General features: G+C 47.3%; 1 protein-coding gene across 2 annotated transcripts; it reads left to right on the top strand.

Moving 5' to 3' along the window:
* Window positions 1-269: 269 nt before the first annotated feature.
* On the top strand, window positions 270-12,321 carry LOC117741522 (ATP-binding cassette sub-family G member 4-like). 2 transcript variants are annotated; one of them, XM_034548607.1, is made up of 15 exons: window positions 270-341; window positions 378-528; window positions 5,039-5,156; window positions 6,237-6,369; window positions 6,456-6,506; window positions 6,733-6,878; window positions 7,597-7,720; window positions 8,387-8,501; window positions 8,582-8,724; window positions 9,177-9,275; window positions 9,370-9,538; window positions 9,623-9,723; window positions 11,101-11,259; window positions 11,344-11,462; window positions 12,096-12,321. In XM_034548607.1, exons 1-15 carry the CDS (start codon window positions 270-272, stop codon window positions 12,319-12,321), a joined length of 1,926 nt encoding a protein of 641 aa, XP_034404498.1. The 2 variants fall into 2 exon arrangements, with proteins under 2 accessions (XP_034404498.1, XP_034404497.1); XM_034548606.1 differs by having other exon boundaries at window positions 270-528.
* Window positions 12,322-13,358: the final 1,037 nt, after the last annotated feature.

Genomic DNA, 13,358 nt, shown 5'->3' with positions numbered 1-13,358 from the left:
TTAAAAGTTCTGTTTCTGTTTTCAGATAATTTGTGTTTTTTGGCATAAAGCGGCTGAAGGCTCAAGGGTCCTGCTGTTTATTCAGTTTAAAGCAGGGATAACAAAACTTTTATTAAACAACCTCCAAATATGCCGGCGAGGCACCAAAACCCCCCCGCAGGCGTTCAAATTAGACGCGTCAGCAGCTAATGAAGCCTGACTGACTCTGCACCTCTGCTGCCTTTCCTCTTCCTCTTCCTCTTCCTCTTCCTCCCAGACAGATAGCCGGCATGGACAATAAGGCGTTGGAACCCGAGTCTGTGAGCGTCCCCTTGGAGGAGGTGGTCCTGTGCAATGGTGGCGTTGGCGTTGGCGTTGGCGTTGGCGGTCAGCAGCAGGAAGCGTCCATGTCGACCCACCTGAAGAAGGTGGAGAACCACATCTCTGAAGCTCAGCGATTCTCACACCTTCCCAAACGCTCGGCCGTGGACCTGGAGTTCAGCGACCTCTCCTACACCATCCAGGAGGGGCCATGCTGGAGGAGGAGAGGTAACACACACACACACACACACACACTTTTTACGATTGCATTTTGCTATTTACATGGTCATCTTGGTGTCGTACGCAATTCTCAATCAATATTATAGCGGCTCGGATCGGATCGAGGATTTGAGTTATCCCTAATATCTATTTTACATTCACGTGAAATCATCTTCAAACATCTGGTGTTTCACCAAAACTACATTTTACAAGATTACATTGAACACATCATGATAATGTTAGAATGTACCTTAGAAATACTCATTTTCACTGAGCGTAGCCTGAACGCATCATAATGTAACTCAATGGAACCTCGGTACGTTCTCCGTTAGCGGTTCTGCTCATAGCAACAAGAACTGTATCTAGGAAGCTCAGTCCGTGTGGACTTGGTTTGGGAACCAAAGGGTCACCAGTTCAATCCGAATGCAGAGTGTGACTGATAGTTGGAGAGTAGCCTACACACCGCTGAAGTGGCCTTGAGCAAGGCACCAGACCCCCACACTGGTGCCTGCTGCACAGTAGTAGCTTCATGTGTTAAAGCTGCATTCTCTCTCCTGACCACCAGGGGGCGACTCCTCTGGTTGTATAGAAGTCTATGCTTCATGTGTTAAAGCTGCATTCTCTCTACTGACCACCGGGGGGTGACTCCTCTGGTTGTATAGAAGTCTATGCTTCATGTGTTAAAGCTGCATTCTCTCTACTGACCACCAGGGGGCGACTCCTCTGGTTGTATAGAAGTCTATGCTTCATGTGTTAAAGCTGCATTCTCTCTCCTGACCACCAGGGGGCGACTCCTCTGGTTGTATAGAAGTCTATGCTTCATGTGTTAAAGCTGCATTCTCTCTACTGACCACCAGGGGGCGACTCCTCTGGTTGTATAGAAGTCTATGCTTCATGTGTTAAAGCTGCATTCTCTCTCCTGACCACCAGGGGGCGACTCCTCTGGTTGTATAGAAGTCTATATAAATGACTCTACTTCTCTTGATGTATTCCCTCAGTAAACATTGTAAACATGAGTTTATGGTCTCAATCTCTAGTTTCAAGTCTTCTTCAATACAGCGTGATGTTCATTTAGTAAATTATGGACATTTAGAGTCAAACAGACCATAAAGCAGGGGACGCTTTAGGGGCGGGGATACAAGATGATTGACAGGTTGACACCAGAGACGTATACGGCGTCTCTACGTCCCTCCTCCTCAGTCCAGAAATGGTCACTTCAAGCTTCACTAGTTGCAAAATTATGACGATGGTCAAAATGCTGAACTAGCGTTTTCAAACTGATTCACGTAGATCAAAGTTTAAAAGTAATTTTGAACCTCATGCTTTATAACGATCCTGTAGCCTAAAGGCCTAATATCTAACTATACCCTGGCTCGTAAACCTCCTGTTTTATTAAAATATGTTCTTTTCCAGTGTTAGTGTGTAAACAATTGAGGAAACTAATAGATGAGGAACAGCTGATCGGTGGAAGCAAATGTGTTAAAAACCTTCCCTCCTCAGATTAAAAGAGGCACTACTGTAAGATGTTACATCAAAGTGTTCTTCCTCCAGGCCGATGGAGTCAAACCCAAACCAGTCCGACGCCTCCACAGAATACTGAGTAATTAATATCCACCTGATTTTAATTGTTTAATTATCACAACTTTCTTTTGAATCCATTCACAAAGAGTGAACATCGAGAGCAGCGTCACGTTTCTCTCCGGTGAGTAAGATGCTGTAAACCAGCCGTGAGGCGGATGTTCTGTGTTTGTGCTGAGCGGGTTCTTCCTCTCAGGGTTCCACTGAGTGCTGCATTGTTTAGGTCATCAATAATGTAGCTGAGCCGAGGAACCGGGGAGAGGGGGTGAGGTAGGACGAAAGGAAAGGGAGGTGAAGTGAGGTACGGGGAAAAGGAATTAAGGTGAAGTGAGGTAGGGTGAAAAGGAAGTGAGGTGAAGTCAGGTGAAGTCAGGTGAAGTGAGGTGAAGTCAGGTGAAGTGAGGTACGGGGAAAAGGAAGTCAGGTGAAGTGAGGTGAAGTGAGGTGAAGTCAGGTGAGTTGAGGTACGGGGAAAAGGAAGTCAGGTGAAGTGAGGTAGGGTGAAAAGGAAGTGAGGTGAAGTGAGGTGAAGTGAGGTGAAGTCAGGTGAGGTGAGGTACGGGGAAAAGGAAGTCAGGTGAAGTGAGGTACGGGGAAAAGGAATTAAGGTGAAGTGAGGTAGGGTGAAAAGGAAGTGAGGTGAAGTCAGGTGAAGTGAGGTACGGGGAAAAGGAAGTGAGGTGAAGTGAGGTGAAGTCAGGTGAAGTGAGGTGAAGTCAGGTGAAGTGAGGTACGGGGAAAAGGAAGTCAGGTAAAGTGAGGTACGGGGAAAAGGAAGTCAGGTGAAGTGAGGTAGGGTGAAAAGGAAGTGAGGTGAAGTGAGGTGAAGTCAGGTGAAGTGAGGTGAAGTCAGGTGAAGTCAGGTGAGGTGAGGTACGGGGAAAAGGAAGTCAGGTGAGGTGAGGTACGGGGAAAAGGAAGTCAGGTGAAGTGAGGTACGGGGAAAAGGAAGTCAGGTGAAGTGAGGTACAGGGAAAAGGAAGTCAGGTGAGGTGAGGTGAAGTGAGGTGAAGTCAGGTGAAGTGAGGTGAAGTCAGGTGAAGTCAGGTGAAGTGAGGTGAAGTCAGGTGAAGTCAGGTGAAGTGAGGTGAAGTGAGGTGAAGTCAGGTGAAGTCAGGTGAAGTGAGGTGAAGTGAGGTGAAGTGAGGTGAAGTCAGGTGAAGTCAGGTGAAGTGAGGTGAAGTCAGGTGAAGTCAGGTGAAGTGAGGTGAAGTCAGGTGAAGTGAGGTGAAGTCAGGTGAAGTCAGGTGAAGTCAGGTGAAGTGAGGTGAAGTCAGGTGAAGTCAGGTGAAGTCAGGTGAAGTCAGGTGAAGTGAGGTGAAGTGAGGTGAAGTCAGGTGAAGTGAGGTGAAGTCAGGTGAAGTGAGGTGAAGTGAGGTGAAGTGAGGTGAAGTCAGGTGAAGTGAGGTGAAGTCAGGTGAAGTCAGGTGAAGTCAGGTGAAGTGAGGTGAAGTCAGGTGAAGTGAGGTGAAGTGAGGTGAAGTCAGGTGAAGTGAGGTGAAGTCAGGTGAAGTCAGGTGAAGTGAGGTAGGGTGAAAGTGTGTCTCATGATTCAAACATTTAACTTCTTTTCAAACTTTAAACTGCAAGTCAACACGACTGGAAGGAAACGTTATGTTTTGATCCATAATAACGTGTTAATAAAGAATAAATGTGTTGTGATTTGACCTAAATAAAAGCTCTTTCTGGTTAAGCTAGGCGTATAAACGGCTGCACGTCTGAACACTGAGCAGCCTCAGTGCAAAGTCGTTTCTTGAAAACGTGACAAATATTTAATATAACATAAACGTGAACTCTCTCTCTCCTACAAGTCTATACAAATGAGGTAATTATGTTTCTATTGCCTCAGTCTGTTAACCCAAACATAGCTGTGAGACGAGTTAGCAAGAAGCACAGACGGTAATCCACCGAACCGCCAAGAAGAACTGAAAGAAGGAGCAACTCAAATGAAAGGCAATAATATCTTGGAGCCCACCGGCTATCATCTGGAGCTTTTTATTTGTTTAGCATAAGCTTGTAAACTGAATAGCAGTGAAAACAACGGCACTACAGATATGATGTAAAGAGCAAGAACTACATCCGGTAAACCATGCCGTTAAAAGAACTTCAAGTCTTGGGTTTGGTACGACCACCAGAACAGCTGTTTGTGACCTTCAGACGAGGAGCGCCTGAGGGGAAGTTCCTCTTGGTTTTCTACTGAAGATGACAACACAGAGCCGTAACCGCGGAGAGTTCAGGTGTAACGATGTGCCTTTTAAGACTGAACTAAAGGTGCACTTACTTTGTCGGTTTAGGTGTTTTTAGGCACCGTTGGTGAGTTTGTGGGAAGCCGGTGAGGGATCGTGTCCTTGGTGCAAATCTGGTGACTCCTTCCCTAGTTCACAGGGAACTAGCTTGCACAGCTGGTGCTACTACTGTCGGTATTTAAGTCAACGGGCTGTTAACAGTGTTAAAGTTTGAAGTATTATCTTCATAAATGTTGAATTGATAAATCCTAAATAGTTGCTGGGAAATCAGACTGACCAAGTCAACAACTTCTTTAAAGTTAAGGCCTTTTATATCCTTTCGATAATGTTGTATCCTCTTCATAAATGTTTCATATTGCATTTATTATACTTGTATTGTGTCTATGATCAGATCTGCCTTTTCTCTTTATTTGGCCGTTGGTTCTGTCAACGTTACGATGACTCTACTTTGACTTCATCACAGGTTTAATTCACAAGTTGACTTTTTTAAAGTGTTCCTCGTGCTTTTGGTAATGTCCCTGCTGACTGGTTCCAAAGTGTGTTTCCATTGTGTAAGTGACTGAGATACAGAGAGCCAAGGAGGGGCCCCGATATAACGTGGACCTACAGAGAGATCTTGTTGAGCGATACCTTCCTGGTTATTGTTGAGGAGCCTCGTGAAGCGGTGCCATCAATGCCCCCTTTGTTGTTTCCAGGTTTCAAAGCCTTACTGAAGTGCCTGTCTGGAAGGTTCTGCAGCCGAGAGCTGATAGGAATCATGGGGCCCTCGGGGGCCGGGAAGTCCACCTTAATGAACATTCTGGCTGGATACAGGTAAGAATCCCCTTCTACTGTGAAGGGCCGTACCGACATCGAATAGTTGGAAACTTAATTCAGAACTACGTTTATGTTCTGAATCAAAATTCAAATTATTTATTTTTTTCTTCGTATTTCTGTTAATTTTGTTTGAACACAATATTTCTGCACAGTTGCAGATAGAGACCAGGATATGCTAATATTCTGATGATATTGTGATAGATGTGATCATTTGATTTGATTTATTTAGTATTATGATTTTCTGGCAGGAATCTAACAGCACCTTCACTTTTAAGAACATTTATTTTGGATTATTCATTTTTTATTATTTATTTATTCTGGCAGCAATATTAACAGCACCATTAATTACAATTATATAACTAACAATTCTTTTTTTTTTTTTAAATTTCTGGATTTGTACTCTTTTCTTGCAGCTATCTAACAGCACCATACGTTACAATTATATAACTACAAAGCTATATAATTTATTTTTATTTTATTTTTTATTTATTGGATTTTTATGTATCATTACGTGTCATTTAGCTGACACTTTTATCCAAAGCGACTTAAAATCATGTTACATTCATACACTGTAGAACAGCTACAGGGAGCAATTCAAGCAAAATGGTCCTTTTACAGTCTCTGTGTAACAGCTGGCCTCATGTTTATGGGCAGGATGTCACCGCTACTTATTGATTACAAAAGAACATGCAAAAGTCCACCAAACTGCTGGTTCAGATGATCATCCGGGTCGGTTCCAGAGCCGGTGCTGTGCGTGGAGGTGAGCCCAGCTATAGCTGGTACCGCTCCACCTCCCGCACCAGCTCCGGCTCTTTCCCCGCTAGCAAGGTGACGCTCCACGTCCCTAGAGCTCGTCTATGCTATGATCGACTCGCCCGCCCCCCTGCTCGGTCTACATAGCAACCGACCCCGATGCTTGTCCCTGGGGGTGGTGAGTCCCAGGGTGGCAGCTCCATGTTGTTTCTTTGGACTGAGCCCGACCGGGCCGTGTGTTTGTGTGTTTGTTTACTAGTCTGTTACTTCCACTGTAGTCTGTCTAGCCCATTGAACTGTGTGTGTGTGTGTGTGTCCTTCCAGGGAAACAGGGATGAAGGGTCAGATCCGGGTAAATGGGAAACCCAGGGACCTGAGGACCTTCAGGAAAATGTCCTGCTACATCATGCAGGAAGACATGCTGCTGCCACACCTCACGACGCGAGAGGCCATGATGGTGAGCAGACATTTAAACCTGTGGTCATTATCCTGAAATGCCTGTTGCACGACATGCGTCATGACACTCTTCCTCTCTGCTTTCAGGTTTCAGCCAACTTAAAGCTGGACGAATCTATGGATGTGAAGAAAGAACTGGTGAGCTGAACACATCGACTGGCTCAACAGAGACGGAGAGAGAACCATGATAACCATAAAACTTCCCCTTGAATCCTGAATCCTGACCTTAAACATGTAGAACTCTAAACTTAACCAGTTCAACTTAACTTAAGATGCAGGAATGCACACACAAAATGACACTTGGTACAATTTTACATGTGAACGTCTGCATCACTTGGTTTTGTGGGTGTCCTCCTCCGTCCAGGTGAACCAGATCCTGACGGCTTTGGGGCTCCTCGACTGCGCTCACACTCGCACCAGCTCGCTGTCCGGCGGGCAGTGCAAGCGGCTCGCCATCGCACTCGAGCTGGTCAACAATCCTCCCGTGATGTTCTTCGACGAGCCCACCAGGTGAGACTAGACCACCGGGTGAGACGGGCCCACCAGGTGAGACTAGACCACCGGGTGAGACGGGCCCACCAGGTGAGACTAGACCACCAGGTGAGACTAGACCACCAGGTGAGACTAGACCACCGGGTGAGACGGGCCCACCAGGTGAGACTAGACCACCGGGTGAGACGGGCCCACCAGGTGAGACTAGACCACCAGGTGAGACTAGACCACCAGGTGAGACGGGCCCACCAGGTGAGACTAGACCACCAGGTGAGACTAGACCACCAGGTGAGACGGGCCCACCAGGTGAGACTAGACCACCAGGTGAGACGGGCCCACCAGGTGAGACTAGACCACCAGGTGAGACTAGCCCGCCAGGTGAGACTAGACCACCAGGTGAGACTAGACCACTAGGTGAGACTAGACCATTGCAAGTTGATTGCAAGTCTTGCAGGCCTAATAACAACAAATTATAAATTAGGCATTATAACCATGTTTAAGCTAGCTAGCCTACCGTAGCTAGCTAGCTACTAGCAAACGGCTACCTGCAAGTCAGTGTAATGTTATTGAAACTAGCGATGGCATGTGCAGTGATGCACAATGTGACACATTAATGACACATTAGTGACACGTTAATGACACATTAGTGACACATTAATGACACATTAGTGACACATTAATGACACATTAGTGACACATTAGTGACACATTAATGGCGCTCTGTCTTGCGGTCCAGTGGGCTGGACAGCGTCTCGTGCTACCAGGTGGTCTCACTGATGCGCTCCCTGGCTCTGGGAGGACGGACCATCATCTGCACCATCCACCAGCCCAGCGCCAAACTGTTTGAGATGTTTGACAAGGTACAATGAACTTATATATGTGTGTCTGTGTGTCTGTGTGTCTGTCTGTGTGTCTGTGTGTCTGTCTGTCTGTCTGTCTGTGTGTCTGTCTGTCTGTCTGTGTGTGTGTGTGTCTGTGTGTCTGTCTGTGTCTGTCTGTCTGTCTGTGTGTCTGTCTGTGTGTCTGTGTGTCTGTGTGTCTGTCTGTCTGTCTGTCTGTGTGTCTGTCTGTCTGTCTGTGTGTGTGTGTGTCTGTGTGTCTGTCTGTGTCTGTCTGTCTGTCTGTGTGTCTGTCTGTCTGTCTGTCTGTGTGTGTGTGTGTCTGTGTTTCTGTCTGTCTGTCTGTCTGTCTGTGTGTGTGTGTCTGTGTGTGTGTGTGTCTGTCTGTCTGTGTGTGTGTGTGTCTGTGTGTCTGTCTGTGTCTGTCTGTCTGTCTGTGTGTCTGTCTGTCTGTCTGTCTGTGTGTGTGTGTGTCTGTGTTTCTGTCTGTCTGTCTGTGTGTGTGTGTCTGTGTGTGTGTGTGTCTGTCTGTCTGTGTGTGTGTGTCTGTGTGTGTGTCTGTCTGTCTGTCTGTCACATAGTTATAGAGACAATAACTAAGCATCATAAGTCAAATATGATTGACATGTAGGTCGTCCACCGGCCGCCCTTCACCTTTGACCTTGAATGTTTGTTGTTGCCCTCCAGCTTTACATCCTCAGTCAGGGACAGTGCATCTACAAAGGCTCCGTCCCGTACCTCATCCCCTACCTGAAGACTCTGGGCCTCTACTGCCCCACCTACCACAACCCTGCAGACTTCAGTACGTCCACACGTCGCATCCACACCGTGCGTTCGATCCCCCACCACGATTCTTTTTTTTTAAATCTCCGTGTCTCTCAGTCATCGAAGTGGCGTCCGGAGAGTACGGAGACCTGAACCCGGTGCTGTTCGAGGCGGTCCAAGGTGGAATGTGTGCGTTGGGAGAGAAGAAGAACCAGTGTGACAGCAACGGCCAGTCGGCGTGCGCGGCAAAGTGCCCGACGGTACGTGGGCCATCGGCATCGTGCACCACGACGCCCGTTCTCGTTTGTTTACACTCCAAAAAGACGACGGTTACGATAACATTTTGCTTTTTGCTTCTCTTATTTTGATGATTATTAATGTATTGTCTGTCTTGTGAGTGTGTAGCATAGAGACTGAAGGTAATAACCCGGACTAGAGCGCCTCTAGAGCACGTCATATACTCTTCGTTAGTGACATTAGAACATATCTGCTTCTGTTTAGTGCAAAAAAAACAATCGGCAGCTCCAATCGATCTATTTTGAAAGTAAGAAAAAAATCGTCAGATTAATCTTTGAAAATAAAGTAAATAAAACAAATCCTCGCCTGGTTCCTGGTGCGAGACGTTGGCCACCAGAATGCGTCGTGCTGCATCTGTTTTGTAGCGTATATTTTAACGCTATGGGATCATCCCTCCCCCCCCCCCCTCCTGCAGGAAGACGGACACATCGAGAGACATTCTTTTGCCACGAGCACACGGACACAGTTCTGTATCCTCTTCAAGAGGACCTTCGTCACGATATGTCGAGACCAGGTGGGCGATGGAAGATTACCGCCCCGCTTTTCCAAAAACACCGCCTCCCCCGAACTCAACGGGCGTTTTGTCGATGTGTTTCCGGTCCTCTCAGGTCCTGACCCACCTCAGACTGATGTCCCACGTCGCCATCGGCGTGCTGATCGGCCTCCTCTATCTGAACATCGGCAACGACGCCAGCAAGGTCTTCAACAACACCGGCTTCCTCTTCTTCTCCATGCTCTTCCTCATGTTCGGAGCGCTCATGCCGACCGTGCTGACCTGTGAGTCCGTGCGAAGGGGAGCGAATACTCTCTCTTCCTCGACTCGATGCTGACGTGTGAACGGCTTTGTGCGCCCTCTGCTAGTTCCTCTGGAGATGTCTGTGTTCCTGAGGGAGCACCTCAACTACTGGTACAGCCTGAAGGCCTACTACCTGGCCAAGACCATGGCCGACATCCCCTTCCAGGTGAGCTGCCAGTGTTGGGGGGTGGGGGCTCATTGAGGTACATGGTGCACCACTGCACTCTAGTGGTGCATGCAGGTTGTTGTTGTTGCAGTGGGTTATTACACTTCTGCACGTGTTTACCATTAATATTGATGTGTATTTCATTGTGTGTGTGGTATTTTAGTACTCTATTAGTACTCTATTAGTTAATAGTACCTATTAGTATGTGGACTGCCATTTTGGCTTTTTGGCTCCTTATGAGCCTGGTGTCGACCTGTCAATCACTTTGTAGCCCCGCCCCTAAAGCATCCCCTGCTTTATGGTCTGTTTGACTCTAAATGACCATCATTTACTAAATGAACATCACGCTGTTTTGAAGAAGACTTGAAACTAGAGATTGAGACCAAAAACTAATGTTTACAATGTTTACTGAGGGAATACATCAAGAGAAGTAGAGTCATTTATATAGACTTCTATACAACCAGAGGAGTCGCCCCCTGGTGGTCAGGAGAGAGAATGCAGCTTTAACACATGAAGCGTAGACTTCTATACAACCAGAGGAGTCGCCCCCTGGTGGTCAGTAGAGAGAATGCAGCTTTAACACATGAAGCGTAGACTTCTATACAACCAGAGGAGTCGCCCCCTGGTGGTCAGTAGAGAGAATGCAGCTTTAACACATGAAGCGTAGACTTCTATACAACCAGAGGAGTCGCCCCCTGGTGGTCAGTAGAGAGAATGCAGCTTTAACACATGAAGCGTAGACTTCTATACAACCAGAAGAGTCGCCCCCTGGTGGTCAGTAGAGAGAATGCAGCTTTAACACATGAAGCGTAGACTTCTATACAACCAGAGGAGTCGCCCCCTGGTGGTCAGGAGAGAGAATGCAGCTTTAACACATGAAGCGTAGACTTCTATACAACCAGAGGAGTCGCCCCCTGGTGGTCAGTAGAGAGAATGCAGCTTTAACACATGAAGCGTAGACTTCTATACAACCAGAGGAGTCGCCCCCTGGTGGTCAGGAGAGAGAATGCAGCTTTAACACATGAAGCGTAGACTTCTATACAACCAGAAGAGTCGCCCCCTGGTGGTCAGTAGAGAGAATGCAGCTTTAACACATGAAGCGTGGACTTCTATACAACCAGAGGAGTCGCCCCCTGGTGGTCAGGAGAGAGAATGCAGCTTTAACACATGAAGCGTAGACTTCTATACAACCAGAGGAGTCGCCCCCTGGTGGTCAGTAGAGAGAATGCAGCTTTAACACATGAAGCATAGACTTCTATACAACCAGAGGAGTCGCCCCCTGGTGGTCAGTAGAGAGAATGCTACGTTAGCCAGCTAGCTATCAAGCACTAACATAAAGCTGGATGAACGTAACTATCGTGTGAACTATCATTTCAGGTGCTCTGCCCCATCATGTACTGCAGCATCGTGTACTGGATGACCGAGCAGCCTCCTGAGGCCAGCCGCTACCTGCTCTTCCTGGCCCTGTCCATCTGCACGGCCCTGGTGGCCCAGTCCCTGGGCCTCCTGGTCGGGGCCGCCTCCCCCTCGCTACAGGTACGCCGCGTCGCACCGCTCGACGTCAGACCGACGGCCACGCGTTACACACACGAGTGAAGAACACGGCGTCTCTTTGTTCAGGTGGCCACGTTCGTCGGGCCGGTCACAGCCATCCCCGTGCTGCTGTTCTCCGGATTCTTTGTGAACTTTGACACCATCCCCAAATATCTGCAGTGGAGCTCCTACGTGTCGTATGTCAGGTGAGTGCAGGAGTCAGGGCGGAGCTCATATTAGAGAAATATTATGACCATAGTACGTGTTGTTACAACCTGGATCATTTATATTGTCCCTAAGTAATCATTTAGATCTGTTGAAAGTATTGTGTAATCACAGAAAACACAAACTAACTCATTATTACGGCTTTGCAGGTTAATAGAAATATGCAAAAACATATATTCAATAAAGTTTTATTCATATTGCACCTTTCAAACAATTCAAAAGTGCCTGTGTGTGTGTGTGTGTGTGTGTGTGTGTGTGTGTGTGTGTGTGTGTGTGTGTGTGTGTGTGTGTGTGTGTGTGTGCTGGAGAGGCTGACTTTCCATTCTAATCTCCATGAAGCATATATGTAAAAATATATATGATATATATATATTTTATATAAATATATATAATATATAAATATCTATTTATATATATATCCTATACATAAATATGTATAGGATATATATATATAAATCTATATATATATTTATATATATGATATATCTATATTTTACATAAATATATATAATATATAAATATCTATTTATATATATCATATATATAAATATGTATATGATATATATATATTTATATATATATTTATATATATGATCATTATATCCCTCTCTCAGGTACGGCTTCGAGGGCGTCATCCTGTCCATCTACGGGATGAACCGGTCCGAGCTGGCTTGTCCGGGGAAAGTTTGCAAGTTCCAGAAGCCCGAAGAGGTTCTGCAGCTTCTGGACGTGGAAGACGCAGAACTCTACGTGGACTTCATCGTGCTCGCCGTCTTCTTCATCGTGCTGCGGCTGGCGACCTTCCTCATCCTCCGCTACAAGGTCACTTCTGAGCGATAGGAGCTTCACCCCATAAGACCTCTCTCTCTCTCTCTCCCCCTCTCTCTCTCTCTCCCCCTCTCTCCCCCCCTCTCTCTCCCTCCCCCCTCTCTCCCCCACACTCTCTCTATCTCTCTCTCTCTCCCTCTCTCTCCCTCCCCACTCTCTCCCTCCCCACTCTCTCTCTCTCTCCCTCTCTCCCCCACACTCTCTCTCTCTCCCTCCCCACTCTCTCTCTCTCTCTCTCTCTCTCTCTCCCTCCCCACTCTCTCCCTCCCCACTCTCTCTCTCTCTCTCTCCCTCCCCCCCTCTCTCCCCCACACTCTCTCTCTCCCTCCCCACTCTCTCCCTCCTCACTCTCTCTCTCTCTCCCTCTCCCCCACACTCTCTCTCTCTCTCTCCCTCCCCACTCTCTCTCTCTCTCTCTCTCTCTCCCTCCCCCCTCTCTCCCCCACACTCTCTCTCTCTCCCTCTCTCTCCCTCCCCACTCTCTCCCTCCCCACTCTCTCTCTGTCTCTCCCTCCCCACTCTCTCTCTCTCTCTCTCTCTCTCCCTCCCCCCTCTCTCCCCCACACTCTCTCTCTCTCCCTCCCCACTCTCTCCCTCCCCACTCTCTCTCTCTCTCTCCCTCCCCACTCTCTCTCTCTCTCTCCCTCTTTGTGTTTCTTCCCCCCCCCCCCCTCTGTCTCTCCACAGACACACAACCTCTCATTCATAAAACGCCGCTTTGAGGGCGGAGCCTCACTTCCGGTTTGACCTCAGCCACGTGACTGACCTGAAGGCGTTTGAAGAGGCCACGCCCCTTTTCGTTTCATATCGATGTTTGTTTGAGACTTCGGTTCCACAGAACTGAGCGTTTAGGACCAAGTGGGATGAATCGTGCCTGAACACTGGAGATGCTGTTTGTTGTATTCTTTGTTTTGTTGTTGTTGTTGTTGTTGTCGGCGACAGCTGGGTGTTGTCCCCCGAAAAACAAATTAAATCCTTGTTTGAGCTAGATTGTTTTTTAACATGTTGATAGTTGTAAATTAAGCTTTATCATGATTGTCTATGGAAAT

Source organism: Cyclopterus lumpus, chromosome 13, assembly GCF_009769545.1.
Source record: "Cyclopterus lumpus isolate fCycLum1 chromosome 13, fCycLum1.pri, whole genome shotgun sequence".
NCBI lineage: Eukaryota > Metazoa > Chordata > Actinopteri > Perciformes > Cyclopteridae > Cyclopterus > Cyclopterus lumpus.
This window is presented reverse-complemented; position numbering and strand designations above follow the sequence as displayed.

Bases quoted from the DNA above. Each gene is read 5' to 3' on its own strand.
- LOC117741522 (XM_034548606.1), top strand. From the start codon at position 270: ATGGACAATAAGGCGTTGGAACCCGAGTCTGTGAGCGTCCCCTTGGAG. The intron at 5,157-6,236 runs GTAAGAATCCCC...GTGTCCTTCCAG, and splicing joins AACATTCTGGCTGGATACAG to GGAAACAGGGATGAAGGGTC. The intron at 9,539-9,622 runs GTGAGTCCGTGC...GCCCTCTGCTAG, and splicing joins CATGCCGACCGTGCTGACCT to TTCCTCTGGAGATGTCTGTG.